At 45.5% G+C, this 22000-nt stretch overlaps 2 protein-coding genes across 3 annotated transcripts; both read left to right on the forward strand.

The window, feature by feature from the left end:
- Positions 1-2703: 2703 nt before the first annotated feature.
- LOC149431439 (uncharacterized) lies at positions 2704-5245 on the forward strand. Its single transcript, XM_089665604.1, has 4 exons — positions 2704-2823; positions 4583-4680; positions 4770-4994; positions 5093-5245. Exons 1-4 carry the CDS (start codon positions 2739-2741, stop codon positions 5243-5245), a joined length of 561 nt encoding a protein of 186 aa, XP_089521730.1. The 5' UTR covers positions 2704-2738.
- A 3963-nt stretch (positions 5246-9208) lies between these two features.
- LOC149431440 (zinc finger BED domain-containing protein 5-like) lies at positions 9209-17044 on the forward strand. Of its 2 annotated transcripts, none has more exons than XM_089665600.1 (2): positions 9209-9918; positions 14899-17044. In XM_089665600.1, the coding sequence occupies exons 1-2, from the start codon at positions 9219-9221 to the stop codon at positions 16845-16847; spliced, it is 2649 nt and encodes an 882-aa protein (XP_089521726.1). In that variant the 5' UTR covers positions 9209-9218; the 3' UTR covers positions 16848-17044. The 2 variants fall into 2 exon arrangements, with proteins under 2 accessions (XP_089521726.1, XP_089521727.1); XM_089665601.1 differs by having other exon boundaries at positions 9209-9834.
- The last annotated feature ends 4956 nt before the right edge of the window (positions 17045-22000 follow it).

The following is a 22000-nucleotide window of genomic DNA, read 5'->3' on the forward strand; positions in this document are numbered from 1 at the left end:
GCCACCTTTACAGGGTATGTTACATCCAACCATTGCTGGTGTCCTCCATGTCTATTGTCACCTTACAGAGACTATCTGAGATATGTTCCAGAAGGTCCTACCAACATTCTATACCAGACCCTTATCTGAGCATGCAGGCCAGGCCAGGCCAGGAAAAGGGTGGGGAGGGGGTGTATTTCCTCCCTCTTGGACCATACCAGGTGACATGACTTCAACATGCAGGGGGTAACTTGCCGGGGGAGTAACAAGGACAATGGTTTCTTCCTCTTACATATACTTGTATTTATTCACAAAAATGTAAATTGTAAAGAAAGAAAATTATAAAAAGTGTCCTATGCTGTACATCAATGTCAATCATGAAGTCTGATGCCCTCCAAAAGAAAAAAATCTGATCTAATATGAGGATAAGGGGCAATTTCTCAACCGGAGCTCCTTGTATCCATATAACAGATGTGTGACAGGACTAAATCTGCAATTACATTTTACTGCAAAATCAAAGATGACAAAAAGCCACTCCCGAGCAGTCATATATTTCTGCCCCCCTTGGTGGGGGTGGAGGTGACCCCTCTATAAGGATCTACAGTCCATACACACCCAGCACAAGGCCGGCGTCACACTACCAGACGCTTCTCGGGGCTGCAGTTCCTCTGAGCTCCACAAGGTGGTGATCTCACTACTACCCAGACAGGAAGTCTCTATGGAAGACAGACAGGAAGTGATGTCAGGTACAGACAGGAAGTGATGTCAGGTACAGACAGGAAGTAGAGAGGAGACGTAGCTGGAAGTGGCAGCAGAGGAGGTAATAAGATGTTATTTCCTATTTACACCCAGTAACCCCCTGTCATGTCCGTCCTCTTCCTCCATAGTCATGTCCGTCCTCTTCCTCCATAGTCACTGTGACGTCTTTTATCTCCAGCAGATGATGATACACACATATATAGTGTGGGAACCCAGATGAACCCCTTCAAGGGGAGGAGTTGATGATAATATATTTGCTCCCAAAGCTGGCCTACATGGTTCAGTTTTATCGTTCAGCCAGCGGGATGACCATAAAAACTGAAGTGATCCCCCCATCCACACATTGGAGGTGGATGGGGGAATCCTCCCCGCTGCACTCTTGTATTCTGACAATGGGGGGACTCCTCCGCTCTCAGAATACACAGATCAGCACTGAAGCTATTGGCTGCAGCTGCTGGGGGAGTGGCTTTTATCCGGCAGTGGCCACACATGGATGGAAATGTGAGCGATCCCTGCTGAACCAGCTGAATTTCCATGGATCTATGGTCACCTTCAGTGACTTCCTCCCCTCATCTCCTTCATGATGGAAGTCATGCTGAGATCATCTCCCATTGGCTGAGCAATATTCTCATTTGTCTCTCAGCTCCTTCTTGCTATTCCTCGTCCTGCCTGTTGTTTCCTTGGATTGATTTTCTGTGTAGTGACCCCGGCTTGGTCTCTTGGATGCGCTCGTCTGTTGCTTGCCCTGACCTTTCTCCTGATTCCTGGATCTCCTCCTCATCTCTCCTCCATATCATCTTACTCAGCTTTTCTCCACACCTGCAGTGACCCTGGGGGGAGGAAACTTGGCACCAGCACGCCGCCAAATCCATCCCCACCATTAGGGGCTCTGGAGACAATTGTCTGCTATTTACACTATTTCACCTGATCACATGACAGCTTACTTCCACAGATTCCGGACAGATTTCTGGATGGTAAAGGTCAAAGTTCACTCTTCAGTTTAGGAGAGGTAGGACGCACCCAGGAACAAGGATTTGGTTTGCATGGAAGCTGCATATAGAGGACCCCTCAAATCTCCCCGTCTATATGTCCTATGACATCACACTGACCTCACAGCTCCTCCTCCCAATGTCCCTCCATCCAGAGTCTGAGAATCCTATGACATCACACTGACCTCACAGCTCCTCCTCCCAATGTTCTTCCATCCAGAGTCAGAGAATCCTATGACATCACACTGACCTCACAGCCCCTCCTCCCAATGTCCTTCCATCCAGAGTCAGAGAATCCTATGACATCACACTGACCTCACCACTCCTCCTAATGTCCCTCCATCCAGAGTCAGATAATCCTATGACATCACACTGACCTCACAGCTCCTCCTCCCAATGTTCTTCCATCCAGAGTCAGAGAATCCTATGACATCACACTGACCTCACAACTCCTCCCAATGTCCCTCCATCCAGAGTCGGAGAATCCTATGACATCACACTGACCTCACAGCTCCTCCTCCCAATGTCCCTGCATCTGGCTTTTTTTCTGATGCTCTTGGGATGTGGGGGTCCCTTGGCATCCTCAATAGTCAGAAAGTCTGCAGAAAGCCTATACCCTGCGTAGTGTGGGGGTCCTGTGGGGGGGAATTATACCTCAGCCTGAAGTGGGGCTTTAATAAAATGGAGACCTGAATGGAGAGGTGAGGAGGATTCTGGGAATATCATTTGATGTGACTCTTTGTGTTCAGATGTAGAGTTTTCCTCCTGTGAAGTCTGGAGATCATATGACATCACATTGCCTCCACCTCCCTCCCTGATAGAAGAGAGAAAGAAGAAGAAGATTCTAGAAGTCACCAGAGAGATCACTGAGCTGCTGACAGGAGAGGTGAGCGGTGCCGGGAATTCTGGGACATTCTCCAGTAACAGACAAGGGATGTGTCTGGATGGTGACTGTATCATTGTGTGTGTCAGGTTCCTATAAGGTGTCAGGGTGTCACTGTCTATTTCTCCATGGAGGAGTGGGAGTATTTAGAAGGACACAAGGATCTCTACAAGGACGTCATGATGGACAATCAGCCGCCCCTCACATCACCGGGTAAGAGGAGACTTTATTGTAAAGGAGAGAGCAGTACGGAGGCTCCACTAGACATGAGCAGAGTTTAAAAAAAAATTTGTTTCAAGATCAATTTGTTAAGTTATTAATTCATTTTTGTTGCATTTGAATCAAAATTTGTTTTGTTTAATTATTTTGAAATGGATTAAAAATGTTTTCGAAGTATTCAAATTGAATTGATACAAATTCCTTGTGAAAACTAGCTGGTTGCTAGGAAGTTTGCGGCCGCCATGTCCTTAACAACCATGACTCATCTGCTATCAGAGACATTCTCCACGAGTATAAAAAATCAATGCTGGCATTAAAAATAAAATCCATCTGGTATAGATTTTGAGGGGAACCCCACTCTAAAATAAAAGAAATGGTATGGGAACCCCTAAAATCCATACCAGACCCTTATTGGAACTTGTAGTCCAGCAGGCTATTTTCTAGGAGGGAATGAGTGAGCGATCCCCTGAATTATATGAGGCCACATGCCCTCACTATGAATGAGATTTAGGGCAGGGGTTCACCCCCGGAAGCTCCTTTTCCCCATGTTGATGTTGAAAAGCCTTTCCCTGCATCCCTGGCTCGGTGGTTGTGAGGGATTGTATTCTGGGGGGCTTATCAAAATCTTGAAGCCCCGGATAAAAAGGGGGCCCCCAGATTCTGGCCCCCTATGTGAATGAGTAGCTATACATAGTACCTCTACTCATTCACCTAAAAAAGTGTCAAAATTAAATAAATACACTAACACAGTTTTTGACAAGTCGTTTATTTAACAGAAGTAAATTCAGGATCAATCACAATGAATGCCGGCTGCTGACCTGAACAAACAAACAAAAAAAAGAGGTGCGCACACAACACTTGCCTCTCAGCAACTTACAACTCGGCTTCACCCAACAGTAAATAAACAAAGTGGTGGGTCTTTGGTGACAGTGAGTGACCCCGCCCCTTTGTGTATTTCCAGTCATCACTGGGAACCAGACTTGTCAGTTGTTGGATGCCTAGCAGTGGTTTATAGACAAAGAGGCAGAATCACCCACTGTGACCTCGCTCCTTTATTTTTTTGTCATTAATGGGCACTGGAGCTGTCAGTCACCTGTAAGGGAAGTGTCACATGCGCACCTTCTTTTTTTTTTTTTTTTTTCAGCATGGCGGGTGGCGTTCATGGTGATTGACGCTGCATTTACTTCAGTGAACATTTGTCAAAAACTGTGTTTGTGGTTTTATTTATGACACTTTGGTAAATGAGTAGAACCACTGTGTACCCCATACTCATTCACATGGGGGGCGGGATCTGGGGGCTTCCTTTTCCTTCTTGCATGCTCGGATAAGGGTCTGGTTTGGGGGGACTTCGCACCATAATTTTTTTTTAAGCTTTGGTGTGGACTTCCTTTTAAACTCCATATTAGACCCGAAGGGCCTGGTTGGGATTGGGGTGACCCCCCCACGCTGATAGCAGATGAGTCATAGTTGTCACAGATGTGTAGCTGGTGACCGCCCGATCCTACACAACCAGCTATTATCATATTCATTGGGATCATTGGTTTCATTAAGATTAAACAAATTAATTTTATTTTTCCTTTAAAATTTGTTTCAGATTAGTTGAAATTCATTATTGTTGTAGTTCGTAATTTTGGATACATCCTAATCTCTGAACAACAAACGAACAGCCCATGTCTAGGGTCCACCTAGATCCCCCATCATCTGATAAACACATAGAAACAATGGATTCAGTCAGTGTGTGTGTTTCCTACAGATGGATCCAGTCATGGGAACCCACCAGAGAGATGTCCCCGTCCTCTGTATTCCCGGGATTCCACACAGGAAGATCACATCATCCCTCACCATCATCAGGTAGATGAGGAACAATCACTGATAGTATCATTAGGATCTGTACATTATCTGCATTGTTACCATTGATGGCATTTTTATTATATATTCAGAGTGGAAACCTGAGAGATCCTAAAGTTGAGGTTAAAGAAGAGATAAAAGAGGAGGAGGAGGATGGGGTGATGGAGGAGTCAGAGCTTCTAAAAGAACACAAAGATCTGTACCAGGACACCATGGTGGAGTCATCCAACTACAGGAACCCACCAGAGAGATGTCCCCGTCCTCTGTATTCCCGGGATTCCACACAGGAAGGTCACACCATCCCTCACCATTACAAGGTTGGTGGGGCGGAGAGCATGGACGTGGGACACTATATAGATTTTTTGTGTGACCTTATATTTTACAGATGATATTTTCTCTCATTTCCTTGATTTAGAGTGGAGATCCAATCGATATAGAATTTGAGGTGAAAGCAGAAGAAGAAGAGGCGTATGTGAGGGATGATCAGCAGTCTATGGAGGAGGATGGAATAACGGGGACATTTATAGAGGAGGACACTCCTACAGAGATCAGCACAGGTGGGTCATGAACACTAAATCCATTCCTCCACCCATACTGCTCACTGATTGGTCCAGAGTAGGGCGGGGACTGGGTGATATCAGCCTGTAATCCCCTGGTCACTTTCCTGAGCTGTGTTCCCTGTCCTGTATTCCTGGATTTCTCTCGGATAATCTTCCTTCTCTGTGCTGCAGACGCAATTTATGTATCTACAACAAAAAATATAGAAAAAAGCGCCAATCTATGTGTCAAAGAAAAATATATAAACCTTGTGTATAAAGCAGCAACACCCCACCAAAATTATAAATAATAAATTCTGCAAATTTAAACAATATATCATATAGGCATGCGCTAGAAAAATATATACAACACCAAATAATTAAGTGTCCATAATAAACTGTGAAAGTCCAAAAAAATCAATTTGAAATTCCAATGTGAACTGTGAATGATCCACCACCAAATGAATTAAATAAACTCACCAGAGCTCAATGCTGATCAGATTATAGACCAGCACTTGTGCTCTGGGAGCGATGAATGCAACGATTTCCAAATATTAGATGAAGTAAGTAATCAAATCCTGATGATCAATAATGGCAGTCGGCATAAAGAACAGCATATCTCTATCAGAAGCAATACTCTGCAGCCAAAAGGTCTTATATCTCTCCTTTCCAATCCATCTCTCCATAATGTATAGGGTGCACTCAGGGACAAAAGAAAGAAATATAATGGTGGAATACGTTTCATAAAAAGTATATATTTAATAGAATCTCCAATACACTCACAAGAAAGATGTCCAGACAGACACCAGCTTAAACAGCGATCCACAGCAACTGAGGAACGAGGATCTCCACTCACCGCGGATCACCTCTGACACACAATAGGAACAGAACGTCCTGACGTCAGCATTGAGTAGGCCACGCCCAACGCGTTTCGTCACCACAACGTCATCAAGGGGTGGTATTGATCATCAGGATTTGATTACTTACTTCATCTAATATTTGGAAATCGTTGCATTCATCGCTCCCAGAGCACAAGTGCTGCTCTATAATCTGATCAGCATTGAGCTCTGGTGAGTTTATTTAATTCATTTGGTGGTGGATCATTCACAGTTCACATTGAAATTTCAAATTGATTTTTTTGGACTCTCACAGTTTAATATGGACACTTAATTATTTGGTGTTGTATATATTTTTCTAGCGCATGCCTATATGATATATTGTTTAAATTTATGTATCTAGACTGGATTTCTGGAGATTCTGGGGTTCAGCTGGCAGCAAAATCTTCATTTAACCATAGACATTACTAGACCTAGGCACCTGGGGTGTGTCTTGGATCTTCTTTTTCATGACTGCGTCTAGTAAGATCTCTGACAGAACATTTCTCCCAGGATTACTTACTCTGTTGTCTGCTGGCTGTGCCGGGTGGAGGGATATGTCTGTATAGTCTCAGACCCAAGTCACTGAGTGCAGTCTCAGGAGATGGGAGGCAGCGGTGTGGGATCTCTGCAACTTGTCTACAGTAAACGTTTAATATTCCACTGATTACTGAATACCAATATTATGAGTCCTGATCCTTACACTGTATAATTTATATTGTATATTCCATACTCCTGACCCCTGCACTATATCCTCTATGTTGTACATTACATACACCTGACCCCTGCACTATATCCTCTATGTTGTACATTACATACTCCTGACCCCTGCACTATATACTCTATGTTGTACATTACATTCTCCTGACCCCTGCACTATATACTATGTTGTACATTACATACTCCTGACCCCTGCACTATATACTCTATGTTGTACATTACATACTCCTGACCCCTGCACTATATACTCTATGTTGTACATTACATACTCCTGACCCCTGCACTATATACTGTATGTTGTACATTACATACTCCTGACCCCTGCACTATATACTCTATGTTGTACATTACATACTCCTGACCCCTGCACTATATACTCTGTTGTACATTCCATACTCCTGACCCCTGCGCTATATACTCTATGTTGTACATTCCATACTCCTGACCCCTGCGCTATATACTCTATGTTGTACATTACATACTCCTGACCCCTGCACTATATACTCTATGTTGTACATTACATACTCCTGACCCCTGCTCTATATACTCTATGTTGTACATTCCATACTCCTGACCCCTGCACTATATACTCTATGTTGTACATTCCATACTCCTGACCACTGCACTATATACTCTATGTTGTACATTCCATACTCCTGACCCCTGCACTATATACTCTATGTTGTACATTACATACTCCTGACCCCTGCACTATATACTCTGTTGTACATTCCATACTCCTGACCCCTGCACTATATACTCTATGTTGTACATTACATACTCCTGACCCCTGCACTATATAGTCTATGTTGTACATTCCATACTCCTGACCCCTGCACTATATACTCTATGTTTGTCAGGGCAGGAGCCGAGGAACGGACAGGCAGGCCTAACAATGTAACGCACTGGCTGACGACAACCACCACCCACAGACCGAAGTCCCTCAGGGCGCGGAGTCTAAGTCCCAGGCTGCCCTTCACCAGGGCCCCTGATGGTGGGGATGGACTTGACGCAGCCAGGAACCAGGTCGCGGCCCCGAGACACCTCAGCTGCGGTAATGGCCACCGCAAATGGTGTGTAGCTGGTGGAAGAGACAAAAGAGTAGTCAGACAGGCTGGGGTCAACAACAACAGGACAAAACAGTACAGGACAGCAGACGAGAATCACAGGTCACGAGCCGGGTTCAGCAACGGAGGGTCAGATCAAAGGAGAATACAAAGAATAGTCAAGTCACAAGCCGAATCAGATACCAGGAGAGTCACGAGAGTCAGAACAGAGTAATAGCAACACAAAGACACAAGACACAAGTGCAAAGAGCATGTGCGGGCCACAGGCTATATGTCATCAGCCACGCCCCTCTGGGGGGGTGGACCTCAGAGACCTGAAGGCATAAAAGGATTCCCACCATGCACAGCAGAATCCAAGATGGACGCCAGCACATGGAGTAACATAACCTCAGGGAAAAGGTAGGACCTTGACAATGTTGTACATTACATACTCCTGACCCCTGCACTATATACTCAATGTTGTACATTACATACTCCTGACCCCTGCACTATATACTCAATGTTGTACATTACATACTCCTGACCCCTGCACTATATACTCTATGTTGTACATTACATACTCCTGACCCCTGCACTATATACTCTGTTGTACATTACATACTCCTGACCCCTGCACTATATACTCTATGTTGTACATTACATACTCCTGACCCCTGCACTATATACTCTATGTTGTACATTACATACTCCTGACTTCTGCTCTCCCCCCTCCCCCCACTGCTATATATACACATAATATGGATTCTCTTTTGTTCCCCCCATTTCCTCCCACCTGGACATTTTATATCGGATGATGTGATTGGAGCACAGACTTTTACATGGTGATAATAATGTGATAACATCCTCCAACTTTGGACCCTTAAACAGAAAGTGATAATGAGGGAGGAGTCAATACCCCAATGATGGTGGTCTTCAGGATCAGTCCAGTCTTCATCTTGGTTGTTCTCCCCCCATCCTCACTCTCTGACCTCTGGTGGGGCTCAGCCCCGCTGTTCTTTATGACTAAATCATGGAGTAAATAAGGAAGTGCAGTACTTCTTGTGTTGGGAAGATGGCGATGAGTGATAGAGGGGGTGGGGACCCTCGTCCTATAATCCCCTCATCACTGTTCCTCCTATAAAAGACAGTTCTGGTTGTTTCCTCACTCTCTGACTAAGGTCCATGAATAAAGAAATGACCTGGTAGGAGATCAGAGGAGCCATTTCCTAGTTCCCTTGAGGGTAGAATTGTAAGCTCCTCAGAGACCAAGCTGCCTGATGTGGGCGGAGTCCTGGTTTGGGGGAACCAATCCGCTCCTGTCTAGTAATCCTCTTCGTCTTTGTATTTTAGTCCATGGCCGGGAGATGAGGAAAACCTCCGAGGATTGTCTCACTTTGTCTCCAGACTGGAAAGTAGAAGATGAGGACATCACACAGTATAGTCCAGGAGAAAACCCGGCTCCCTCCAATGTCCATCCGGCACCACCCAGTGTAGATGGACCATCGGATTCCTCGTATCCTGAGAAACCTCAGACTGTGCGGGACCGGGCCGGCCTTCCAACAGGGAAGAGGTTCTCCTGTCCTGAGTGCGGGAAGGGTTTTTCATTGAAGTCCAGTCTTTACAGACATCATAGATCTCACACAGGGGAGAAGTCATATTCCTGTCCTGAGTGCGGGAAATGTTTTTCAAGGAAGTCTGATCTTTACAGACATGAAAGATCTCACACAGGGGAAAAGCCGTATTCCTGTCCTGAGTGTGGGAAATGTTTTTCACATAATTCCAGTCTTCAAACACATCAGAGATCTCACACGGGGGAGAAGCCGTACTCCTGTCCTGAGTGTGGGAAATGTTTTTCAGAGATGTCCAATCTTCATAAACATCAGAGATCTCATACGGGGGAGAAGCCGTATTCCTGTCCAGAGTGCGGGCAATGTTTTTCACAGAAGTCCCATCTTTACACACATCAAAGATCTCACACAGGTGAGAAGCCGTATTCCTGTCCTGAGTGTGGGAAAAGTTTTTCAGAGAAGACCAGTCTTTACACACATCAAAGATCCCACACAGGTGAGAAGCCGTATTCCTGTCCTGAGTGTGGAAAATGTTTTTCAGATAAGTCCAGTCTTCACAGACATAAGAGATGTCACACGAGGGAAAAGCCATTTTCCTGTCCTGAGTGTGGGAAATGTTTTTCACAGAAGTGCCATCTTTACACACATCAAAGATCTCACACGGGAGAGAAGCCGTATTCTTGTCCTGAGTGTGGGAAATGTTTTTCAGTGAAGTCCAGTCTTTACACACATCAGAAATCTCACACGGGGGAGAATCCATATTCCTGTCCTGAGTGCGGGAAATGTTTTTCAGTGAAGTCCCATCTTTACACACATCAAAGATCTCACATGGGGGAGAAGCCACTTTCCTGTCCTGAGTGTGGAAAGTGTTTTTCAGATAAGTCCAATCTTTACAGACATCAGAGATCTCACACAGGGGAGAAGCCGTATTCTTGTCTTGAGTGCGGGAAATGTTTTTCAGTGAAGTCCAATCTTTACACACATCAGAGATCTCACACAGGGGAGAAGCCATATTCTTGTCCTGAGTGTGGGAAATGTTTTTCACAGAAGTCCCATGTTTACATACATCAAAGATCTCATACGGGGGAGAAGCCACTTTCCTGTCCTGAGTGAGGGAAATGTTCCTCACTGAAGTCCTGTCTTCCTGTACATCAGGGATTATAACAGGGTAGACAGATCAGACAGGGGTCAGTACTTATTGGGGGGTGGAATGGGAAAAGATGGAAGAGGGCTATGGCAGATGATAAGAAGGTTCCCATGTTACAAATAACCAGTGGAAATGGTACCATTTGTATGAAAATAAAAAATACACAAAATCCGTGTAAACAAGCTGTCAGTGAATGAACAAGGTGTCGGTGAATGAACAAGGTGTCAGTGAATGAACAAGGTGTCGGTGAATGAAAGTGTTTGCTCACCAATGCCAGAAGTGTGCCCAGCACAATAGGTGAGTTGGAAGGTTTGGTGCATGAAGAGAACTAGGATTGAATTGGTATTGCTGAATCTTGGCTTCATTCCTCACATGACTGGGCCATTCATATTCCTGGCTAGGTTCTCTTTCGGAGAGACGGGGGAAATAGGAAAGGGGGTGGAGTCTGTCTCTATGTGAGAAGTGATCTCAGAGTGAGTGTGAAAGAGGACCTAGTTGATGGAGAGTGTAATGAGGCTGAAGTATTATGGGTGGAACCAGGGGTGGACTGACAACTCCTGGGGCCCCCGGGCAATAGGGGATCATGGGGCCACTTTGTCCTTGCCCAAACTCAAAATAGCTAATGAAAAAGGTACCAGGGGCATCTCGTGGGTCCCCCTACTTACCCCGGGCCCTCGGGCAGTGCACGAGTTTCCAAATAGTCAGTCTGTCCCTGGGTGGAACTGCACATGGGGGGCGTACTACAAAGGTCATCATTGTATTTTGTTATAGGCCTCCCAGTGTTAATGAGGAGGTGGAGACTCCGCTCCTCGCAAAGATGGAAAGGACTGCAAGGGCTGGGACAGTGATAATAATGGGGGATGGGAACTACCTGGAAATTGACTGGAGTAATGGTACTGCAGGAACAGTTAAAAGACAGGAATGTGTAAACCTACTACAGGACAATTCTATGGTCCAGTTCATAGAAGCCCCAACTAGGAATGATGCTCTGCTGGACCTGGTCATCTCCAAACATGCAGAGCTTATTACGAATGGCCATAGAAAAGAACATCTGGGTAGCAGTGACCATAACATGATTTCATTTATTGTTAGCTGTAAACAGCGAGCACATGCGGGAAAAAAAATGCTGAACTTTAAGAGAGCTAATTTTTAAAGGCTGAGATCTGCTTTCCATGACTTAGATGGTTAGGGAATATTGGCATCGATGAACACAACACAGAAATGGGAGTTCTTCAAAAAGACTGTATGTGACCACACTGCAAAATATATTCCCATGGGCAACAAGTATAAAAGGCTACAAATCCAACCAATGTGGCTTACGGCCAAAGTTACAAAAGCTATAGATAATAAGAAAAGAGCTTTTATTAAATATAAAAATGAAGGAACGCGATCATCGTTTACACATTACAAAGAATATTATTTACATGTTTCCCTCTGTACAATGCACATCCTCTGCCATTGAAGTGTTACATTTGTTGGATTGGGATTGTGGATCCATCAATATGAGTGAGTTCCGGGGTCAAGAATGGCTACATTTGATGTCTTCTTATCAGGCGGACTTTTCCCAGAAAGAACAAACTGAAACAGCAATATATTCACTGTTTTTGAGGTTGGGAAAGCTCTTGGAAAAGAAATCGGCACTTTTTTTGGCATAATAAAACATTCGATAAGTATGCCCGAGAAAAGATCAACCCACTTGGGTGGAGGATCCAGATCTTTCCCAACCTTGAAAAAATAAGTGAGGAATTCAAGAGGGAACGAGAGGAAAGCCTACAATCATGTTCACAGCAAATGATGTCCATATTGGCCCCGGAATATAATAAACAGATGTTATCATTGGAGAAGGATATTGGAGATGCAGAGAGATTGTTATCTGCATTCACAACACATTCATTGTATTCTGATGTGGAGAGGAAACTTAGGAAAGGCCTAGCAGATTTGTACAAAATCATCAACAAAAAAAGAATACATTTTGGGGAGATAAAACAATGTTTTTGGAAGGAAAAGCATAAAGGTGGACGATCCCTCAGTACATGAACCTCCAGAGGAGGCGCTATCACCACACTACACAGGACACCTTAGAACATGAACCTCCAGAGGAGGCGCTATCACCACACTACACAGGTCACCTTAGAACATGAACCTCCAGAGGAGGCGCTATCACCACACTACACAGGACACCTTAGAACATGAACCTCCAGAGGAGGCGCTATCACCACACTACACAGGACACCTTAGAACATGAACCTCCAGGGGAGGCGCTATCACCACACTACACAGGACACCTTAGAACATGAACCTCCAGAGGAGGCGCTATCACCACACTACACAGGACACCTTAGAACATGAACCTCCAGAGGAGGCGCTATCACCACACTACACAGGTCACCTTAGAACAGTGGTCGGCAAGACGCGGCTCGCGAGCCACATGCGGCTCTTTACACACTTTAATGTGGCTCTTCTGTGTGCCGGGCGCCCGCTCCCCTCCCTCCTCTCGGGCGGCCGCCCCAAAAGTCAGGACTCTGCAGCTAGCCTCTGTCAGTGCGCGCCCTGTGTGCAGCCCCGGCGGCCGGCTCTACACAGCTCCAGTCGGGTCATGTGGTATAGGGGGGGGCGTGACTTTCTGTGTAGCGCCGCGGCGGCGAGGCAGCATCCTCTCTCTGTCTGCCGCCCTCAGAAGAAGACTGTGCCTCCCAAATCAGCAGCGTGTCATCCGGTAGGTGTAGCAATGGCCTGGCCTGCCTGCCTCTGGGGACTCAATTTCTGTGACAGAAAAAGGAAGGGTTGGGGGGGAATGGAGGGAGGGAGGGGATGAATATGAACCATATGCCTCTGGAACTTGGAAATGAGAGATGTGGGCAGGGCCAGGGAGAGACAAATGAAAGGGGTGACTGATGGCCATCATGGAGGGGGGGGATGATTATGAATTATGTACTCATATGAGAGATGTGAACTGTGAACAGGGAAAAAAGGGGTGACTGATGGCCATCATGGGAGGGGGGGTGGTGATTATGAATTAAGTGTGCCTAACTATGGAAATGAGAGATGTGAACAGGGCAGGGTAAAAAGAAAGGCATGATGGCCATCATGGGGGGGGGGAATGTGACATGAGGGGGGAGAAATGTGACATGAGGGGGAGAAATGTGACACGAGGGGGTGAAATGTGACATGAGGGGGTGAAATGTGACACGAGGGGAGAAGTGTGACATGGAGGGGCAGAAATGTGACATGAGGGGAGAAATGTGACATTGTGGGATTGACATAAAAAGGGTTGATGTTAAAAGGGGGGTGTGGACATAAAATTGCGGAATATCGTAATCTAGGAGCCAACAAAATAAGTTAGTGGCCAGGTTCTGAGGTCAATATATAACAGTACCAGTGAGGACTATTTCAGTGTGTTTTCACATACTTTTATATGTACTTTTTTAGCTGTATCTTGATTTTTATTTCATTTTATGTTGTCATTTTTTACTTTTATTCAACTTGACTGCAGAGCCAGTGCAATGTGTGCATGCCTGTTTTATTACTTTTACTTCTTGCCTACTGTTTGGGTGTATCCATCAAGGTGGAGAACCCTGCTTAAAATATCCATGATGAGCCCCACTAATTTTATAATACTATTTACACACACGTAAGATGCCATATATGCGTCATCCACAGATAAATACCAGTGCGTCATCCACAGATCCCCCATAACAGTGCGTCATCCACAGATAAATACCAGTGCGTCATCCACAGATCCCCCATAACAGTGCCTCATCCACAGATAAATACCAGTGCGTCTTCCACAGATCCCCCATAACAGTGCGTCATCCACAGATAAATACCAGTGCGTCATCCACAGATCCCCCATAACAGTGCATCATCCACAGATCCCCCATAACAGTGCATCATCCACAGATAAATAACAGTGCGTCATCCACAGATCCCCCATAACAGTGCGTCATCCACAGATCCCCCATAACAGTGCATCATCCACAGATAAATACCAGTGCGTCTTCCACAGATAAATAACAGTGCGTCATCCACAGATAAATAACAGTGCGCCATCCACAGATAAATAACAGTGTGTCATCCACAGATAAATAACAGTGCATCATCCACAGATAAATAACAGTGTGTCATCCACAGATAAATAACAGTGCATCATCCACAGATAAATAACAGTGTGTCATCCACAGATAAATAACAGTGCATCATCCACAGATAAATAACAGTGCATCATCCACAGATAAATAACAGTGTGTCATCCAATATTACTTCTTTTATGTGATTAAGGATGCCGGTTTGGTGTTGGTGGCTTTATTTTAAAATGAAACATTTTTATAGGTGCCCTGTTTGACATGGCTACAAAGAAAAAACAACGAAAAACGGAAGACGAAAACCGTGAATTTAAAGTGGAATGGACCGAGACTTTCGCGTTTCAGAACGTAAGTGGCTTTCCGACCTGTCTTATTTGTAAAGAAAAATTGGCGCATAACAAAAAATCTAATTTGGAGAGACACTTTACAACAAAACACTTGTCCTTTAGTAATAAATATCCTGTTGGTGATGCAAGGAAGAAAGCAGTTGAGGAACTTCTGAAGAGTCAAGAAAAATCAAGTTCTGCGTTTAATCAGCGGGTGCAGTCTTCCAACTATGTTAATTTTGCAAGTTTTGCGGTTAGTCAAGAGATTGCTAAGAGAGGCAAACCATATACAGATGGCGAATACATAAAACGTTGTTTTATAAGTGCATCAGAAGAGTTATTCAGGGATTTTAAGAACAAAGAAGAAATTCTAAAAAAAATGAAAGAGTTGCCATTGTCTGCTAAAACAGTGAAGGATAGAACAGCCAAAATGTCTTCCAATATAACCAACCAACAAGTTGATGATCTTAAAGTGGTTTCAGCTTTATCAATAGCAGTTGACGAGTCTTGTGACTTAAATGATACAGCTCAAGTTTCACTTTTTGTAAGATTTATGTCAGCTACAGGTCCTAAAGAAGAACTTTTAGGATTATTGCCACTGAAAGGTCAAACACGTGGAGAGGATATAGCAAATGCTGTAATTGGTTGCATTGAAAAATATCATATTCCACTTGACAAAATCGTCTCAATTGCAACAGACGGGGCAAAAAGTATGACCGGCGTAAGAAATGGATTTGTTGCTATCATGAAAGAAAAAATGAGTCACGAGATACTTACATACCATTGCATCATAAATCAAGAAGCACTTTGTGCGCAGACATTTCCAGAAGAAATGTGCAAAGTTATGGAATTGGTGACTAAGATGATCAACTCCATTGTAGCTAAAGCTCTTCATCATCGCCAATTTAAAGAATTTTTAGTTGAAATTGAGAGTGAGTACGCAGATCTTCTGCTGCATAACAAGGTACGTTGGTTATCAAGAGGAAACGTTTTGAAACGTTTTGCTTCCTTATTATCAGAAATCAAAGCATTTTTCCTCGAGAAGGGTGTTCACTATCCAGAATTAACAAACGATCAGTGGACCCAAAAACTGTATTTCATGGTGGATGTTACTTCCCATCTAAATCAGCTTAATCATAAACTACAGGGGAAAGGAAACACAATTTTTTCGATGTTAGAAGAAGTTATTTCGTTTGAAAACAAATTATCTGTTTTTGCTCAAGATTTTGACAGAGAAACTTTGATTCACTTTCCAAGCCTGTTGAAACATCGCCAAGAAAATAATTCTGATATTGACATTACCTATTTTAAAACAGCACTTTTAAATATGAGGGAAGCTTTTCTCACGAGGTTTCAGGAATTCAGAAACAGCAAAGCGACGTTGGCCTTTGTTAAAAAAACTCTGGATGCCACTGTAACGGAATTAAATTTTTCTCCCTTTAATATCGACATTGGCAACTTTGAAATGCAATTGCTGGATTTAAAAAACAAAGAACTGTGGAGCTCGAAATTTGAACGTCTTTGTGCTGATTTAGAAAGATTGGAGAAAAACCAATGTGAACTTAGTTCACAGAACAAGTGGTCTGCTTTGAAAGACCTGGAGAAGGAAGATATGTTGATTTTTAATACCTGGAATAGTATTCCTGACTCATATAATCAACTAAAAAAGCTAGCGTTTGCTGTTCTTTCCTTGTTCGGGTCTACATATTTATGCGAACAATCATTTTCAAGCATGAACCTTATCAAGAGTAAATTGAGAAATCGTCTCATCGATGAGAACCTGGAATCGTGCCTAAAATTAAAAACAACAACATACAAACCTGACTTACTCAAACTATCCAAGGAAATGCAAGGCCAATGTTCACATTAGTGGTTGTGACTTTGTCAGTCATTGTCAGGATGTCATTTTCTCTACATTGTAAGGCAAATTTTACGGAATTTAACGTTATCGATAAATAATATCGTTCTAAAGTTTTTGTTTTATTAGTTGTGTTATTTGTATCCTCCCGACCTATGTGGATACTTGTATGCAGAATATTCTCAATAAAAACTTATTGAAACTAAAAACAGTGTACCATCCTATGTATTTTCAGTTTTAAAAATGTGGCTCTCAAAATAAATTTCAATCGTGGATTTGGCGAGATTTGGCTCAGTTGAAAAAAAAGGTTGCCCACCACTGCCTTAGAACATGAACCTCCAGAGGAGGCGCTATCACCACACTGCACAGGACACCTGAGAACATGAACCTCCAGAGGAGGCGCTATCACCACACTGCACAGGACACCTGAGAACATGAACCTCCAGAGGAGGCGCTATCACCACACTACACAGGACACCTTAGAACATGAACCTCCAGAGGAGGTGCTATCACCACACTACACAGGACACCTTAGAACATGAACCTTCAGAGGAGGCGCTATCACCACACTACACAGGTCATCTTAGAACATGAACCTCCAGAGGAGGCGCTATCACCACACTACACAGGACACCTTAGAACATGAAACTCCATAGGAGGCCCTATCACCACACTACACAGGACACCTTAGAACATGAAACTCCATAGGAGGCGCTATCACCACACTACGCAGGACACCTTAGAACATGAACCTCCAGAGGAGGCCCTATCACCACACTGCACAGGACACCTTAGAACATGAAACTCCATAGGAGGCCCTATCACCACACTGCACAGGACACCTTAGAACATGAACCTTCAGAGGAGGCCCTATCATCACACTACACAGGACACCTTAGAACATGAAACTCCATAGGAGGCCCTATCACCACACTGCACAGGACACCTTAGAACATGAACCTCCAGAGGAGGCGCTATCACCACACTGCACAGGACACCTGAGAACATGAACCTCCAGAGGAGGCGCTATCACCACACTACACAGGACACCTTAAAACATGAACCTCCAGAGGAGGCCCTATCACCACACTGCACAGGACACCTGAGAACATGAACCTCCAGAGGAGGCGCTATCACCACTCTGCACAGGACACCTTAGAACATGAACTTGCATAGGAGGCCCTATCACCACACTACACAGGACACCTTAGAACATGAACCTCCAGAGGAGGCGCTATCACCACACTACACAGGACACCTTAGAACATAAACCTCCAGAGGAGGCGCTATCACCACACTGCACAGGACACCTTAGAACATGAGCCTCCAGAGGAGGCGCTATCACCACACTACACAGGACACCTGAGAACATGAACCTCCAGAGGAGGCGCTATCACCACACTACACAGGACACCTTAGAACATGAACCTCCAGAGGAGGCGCTATAACAACACTACACAGGACACCTTAGAACATGAACCTCCAGAGGAGGCCCTATCACCACACTACACAGGACACCTTAGAACATGAACCTCCAGAGGAGGCGCTATCACCACTCTGCACAGGACACCTTAGAACATGAACCTCCATAGGAGGCCCTATCACCACACTACACAGGACACCTTAGAACATGAACCTCCAGAGGAGTCGCTATCACCACACTACACAGGACACCTTAGAACATGAACCTCCAGAGGAGGCGCTATCACCACACTACACAGGTCACCTTAGAGCATGAACCTCCAGAGGAGGCGCTATCACCACACTACAAAGGACACCTTAGAACATGAACCTCCAGAGGAGGCGCTATCACCACACTACGCAGGACACCTTAGAACATGAACCTCCAGAGGAGGCGCTATCACCACACTACGCAGGACACCTTAGAACATGAACATCCAGAGGAGGCGCTATCACCACACTACGCAGGACACCTTAGAACATGAAACTCCATAGGAGGCCCTATCACCACACTGCACAGGACACCTTAGAACATGAAACTCCATAGGAGGCCCTATCACCACACTGCACAGGACACCTTAGAACATGAACCTTCAGAGGAGGCCCTATCACCACACTACACAGGACACCTTAGAACATGAAACTCCATAGGAGGCCCTATCACCACACTGCACAAGACACCTTAGAACATGAACCTCCAGAGGAGGCGCTATCACCACACTGCACAGGACACCTGAGAACATGAACCTCCAGAGGAGGCGCTATCACCACACTACACAGGACACCTTAGAACATGAACCTGCATAGGAGGCGCTATCACCACACTACACAGGACACCTTAGAACATGAACCTCCAGAGGAGGCGCTATAACAACACTACACAGGACACCTTAGAACATGAACCTCCAGAGGAGGCGCTATCACCACACTACACAGGACACCTTAGAACATAAACCTCCAGAGGAGGCGCTATCACCACACTGCACAGGACACCTTAGAACATGAACCTCCAGAGGAGGCGCTATCACCACACTACACAGGACACCTGAGAACATGAACCTCCAGAGGAGGCGCTATCACCACACTACACAGGACACCTTAGAACATGAACCTCCAGAGGAGGCGCTATAACAACACTACACAGGACACCTTAGAACATGAACCTCCAGAGGAGGCCCTATCACCACACTACACAGGACACCTTAGAACATGAACCTCCAGAGGAGGCGCTATCACCACTCTGCACAGGACACCTTAGAAGATGAACCTCCATAGGAGGCCCTATCACCACACTACACAGGACACCTTAGAACATGAACCTCCAGAGGAGGCGCTATCACCACACTACACAGGACACCTTAGAACATGAACCTCCAGAGGAGGCGCTATCACCACACTACACAGGACACCTTAGAACATGAACCTCCAGAGGAGGCCCTATCACCACACTGCACAGGACACCTGAGAACATGAACCTCCAGAGGAGGCGCTATCACCACACTACACAGGACACCTTAGAACATGAACCTCCAGAGGAGGCACTATCACCACTCTGCACAGGACACCTTAGAACATGAACCTGCATAGGAGGCCCTATCACCACACTACACAGGACACCTTAGAACATGAACCTCCAGAGGAGGCGCTATCACCACACTACACAGGACACCTTAGAACATAAACCTCCAGAGGAGGCGCTATCACCACACTGCACAGGACACCTTAGAACATGAACCTCCAGAGGAGGCGCTATCACCACACTACACAGGACACCTGAGAACATGAACCTCCAGAGGAGGCGCTATCACCACACTACACAGGACACCTTAGAACATGAACCTCCAGAGGAGGCGCTATCACCACACTACACAGGACACCTTAGAACATAAACCTCCAGAGGAGGCGCTATCACCACACTGCACAGGACACCTTAGAACATGAACCTCCAGAGGAGGCGCTATCACCACACTACACAGGACACCTGAGAACATGAACCTCCAGAGGAGGCGCTATCACCACACTACACAGGACACCTTAGAACATGAACCTCCAGAGGAGGCGCTATAACAACACTACACAGGACACCTTAGAACATGAACCTCCAGAGGAGGCCCTATCACCACACTACACAGGACACCTTAGAACATGAACCTCCAGAGGAGGCGCTATCACCACTCTGCACAGGACACCTTAGAACATGAACCTCCATAGGAGGCCCTATCACCACACTACACAGGACACCTTAGAACATGAACCTCCAGAGGAGGCGCTATCACCACACTACACAGGACACCTTAGAACATGAACCTCCAGAGGAGGCGCTATCACCACACTACACAGGACAACTTAGAACATGAACCTCCAGAGGAGGCGCTATCACCACACTACACAGGTCACCTTAGAGCATGAACCTCCAGAGGAGGCGCTATCACCACACTACAAAGGACACCTTAGAACATGAACCTCCAGAGGAGGCGCTATCACCACACTACGCAGGACACCTTAGAACATGAACCTCCAGAGGAGGCGCTATCACCACACTACGCAGGACACCTTAGAACATGAACATCCAGAGGAGGCGCTATCACCACACTACGCAGGACACCTTAGAACATGAAACTCCATAGGAGGCCCTATCACCACACTGCACAGGACACCTTAGAACATGAAACTCCATAGGAGGCCCTATCACCACACTGCACAGGACACCTTAGAACATGAACCTTCAGAGGAGGCCCTATCATCACACTACACAGGACACCTTAGAACATGAAACTCCATAGGAGGCCCTATCACCACACTGCACAGGACACCTTAGAACATGAACCTCCAGAGGAGGCGCTATCACCACACTGCACAGGACACCTGAGAACATGAACCTCCAGAGGAGGCGCTATCACCACACTACACAGGACACCTTAGAACATGAACCTGCATAGGAGGCGCTATCACCACACTACACAGGACACCTTAGAACATGAACCTCCAGAGGAGGCGCTATAACAACACTACACAGGACACCTTAGAACATGAACCTCCAGAGGAGGCGCTATCACCACACTACACAGGACACCTTAGAACATAAACCTCCAGAGGAGGCGCTATCACCACACTGCACAGGACACCTTAGAACATAAACCTCCAGAGGAGGCGCTATCACCACACTACACAGGACACCTGAGAACATGAACCTCCAGAGGAGGCGCTATCACCACACTACACAGGACACCTTAGAACATGAACCTCCAGAGGAGGCGCTATAACAACACTACACAGGACACCTTAGAACATGAACCTCCAGAGGAGGCCCTATCACCACACTACACAGGACACCTTAGAACATGAACCTCCAGAGGAGGCGCTATCACCACTCTGCACAGGACACCTTAGAACATGAACCTCCATAGGAGGCCCTATCACCACACTACACAGGACACCTTAGAACATGAACCTCCAGAGGAGGCGCTATCACCACACTACACAGGACACCTTAGAACATGAACCTCCAGAGGAGGCGCTATCACCACACTACACAGGACACCTTAGAACATGAACCTCCAGAGGAGGCCCTATCACCACACTGCACAGGACACCTGAGAACATGAACCTCCAGAGGAGGCGCTATCACCACACTACACAGGACACCTTAGAACATGAACCTCCAGAGGAGGCACTATCACCACTCTGCACAGGACACCTTAGAA

Source organism: Staurois parvus, unplaced genomic scaffold (assembly GCF_062004578.1).
Source record: "Staurois parvus isolate SC_StPar_1 unplaced genomic scaffold, SC_StPar_1.0 ptg002260l, whole genome shotgun sequence".
Taxonomy (NCBI): Eukaryota; Metazoa; Chordata; class Amphibia; order Anura; family Ranidae; genus Staurois; species Staurois parvus.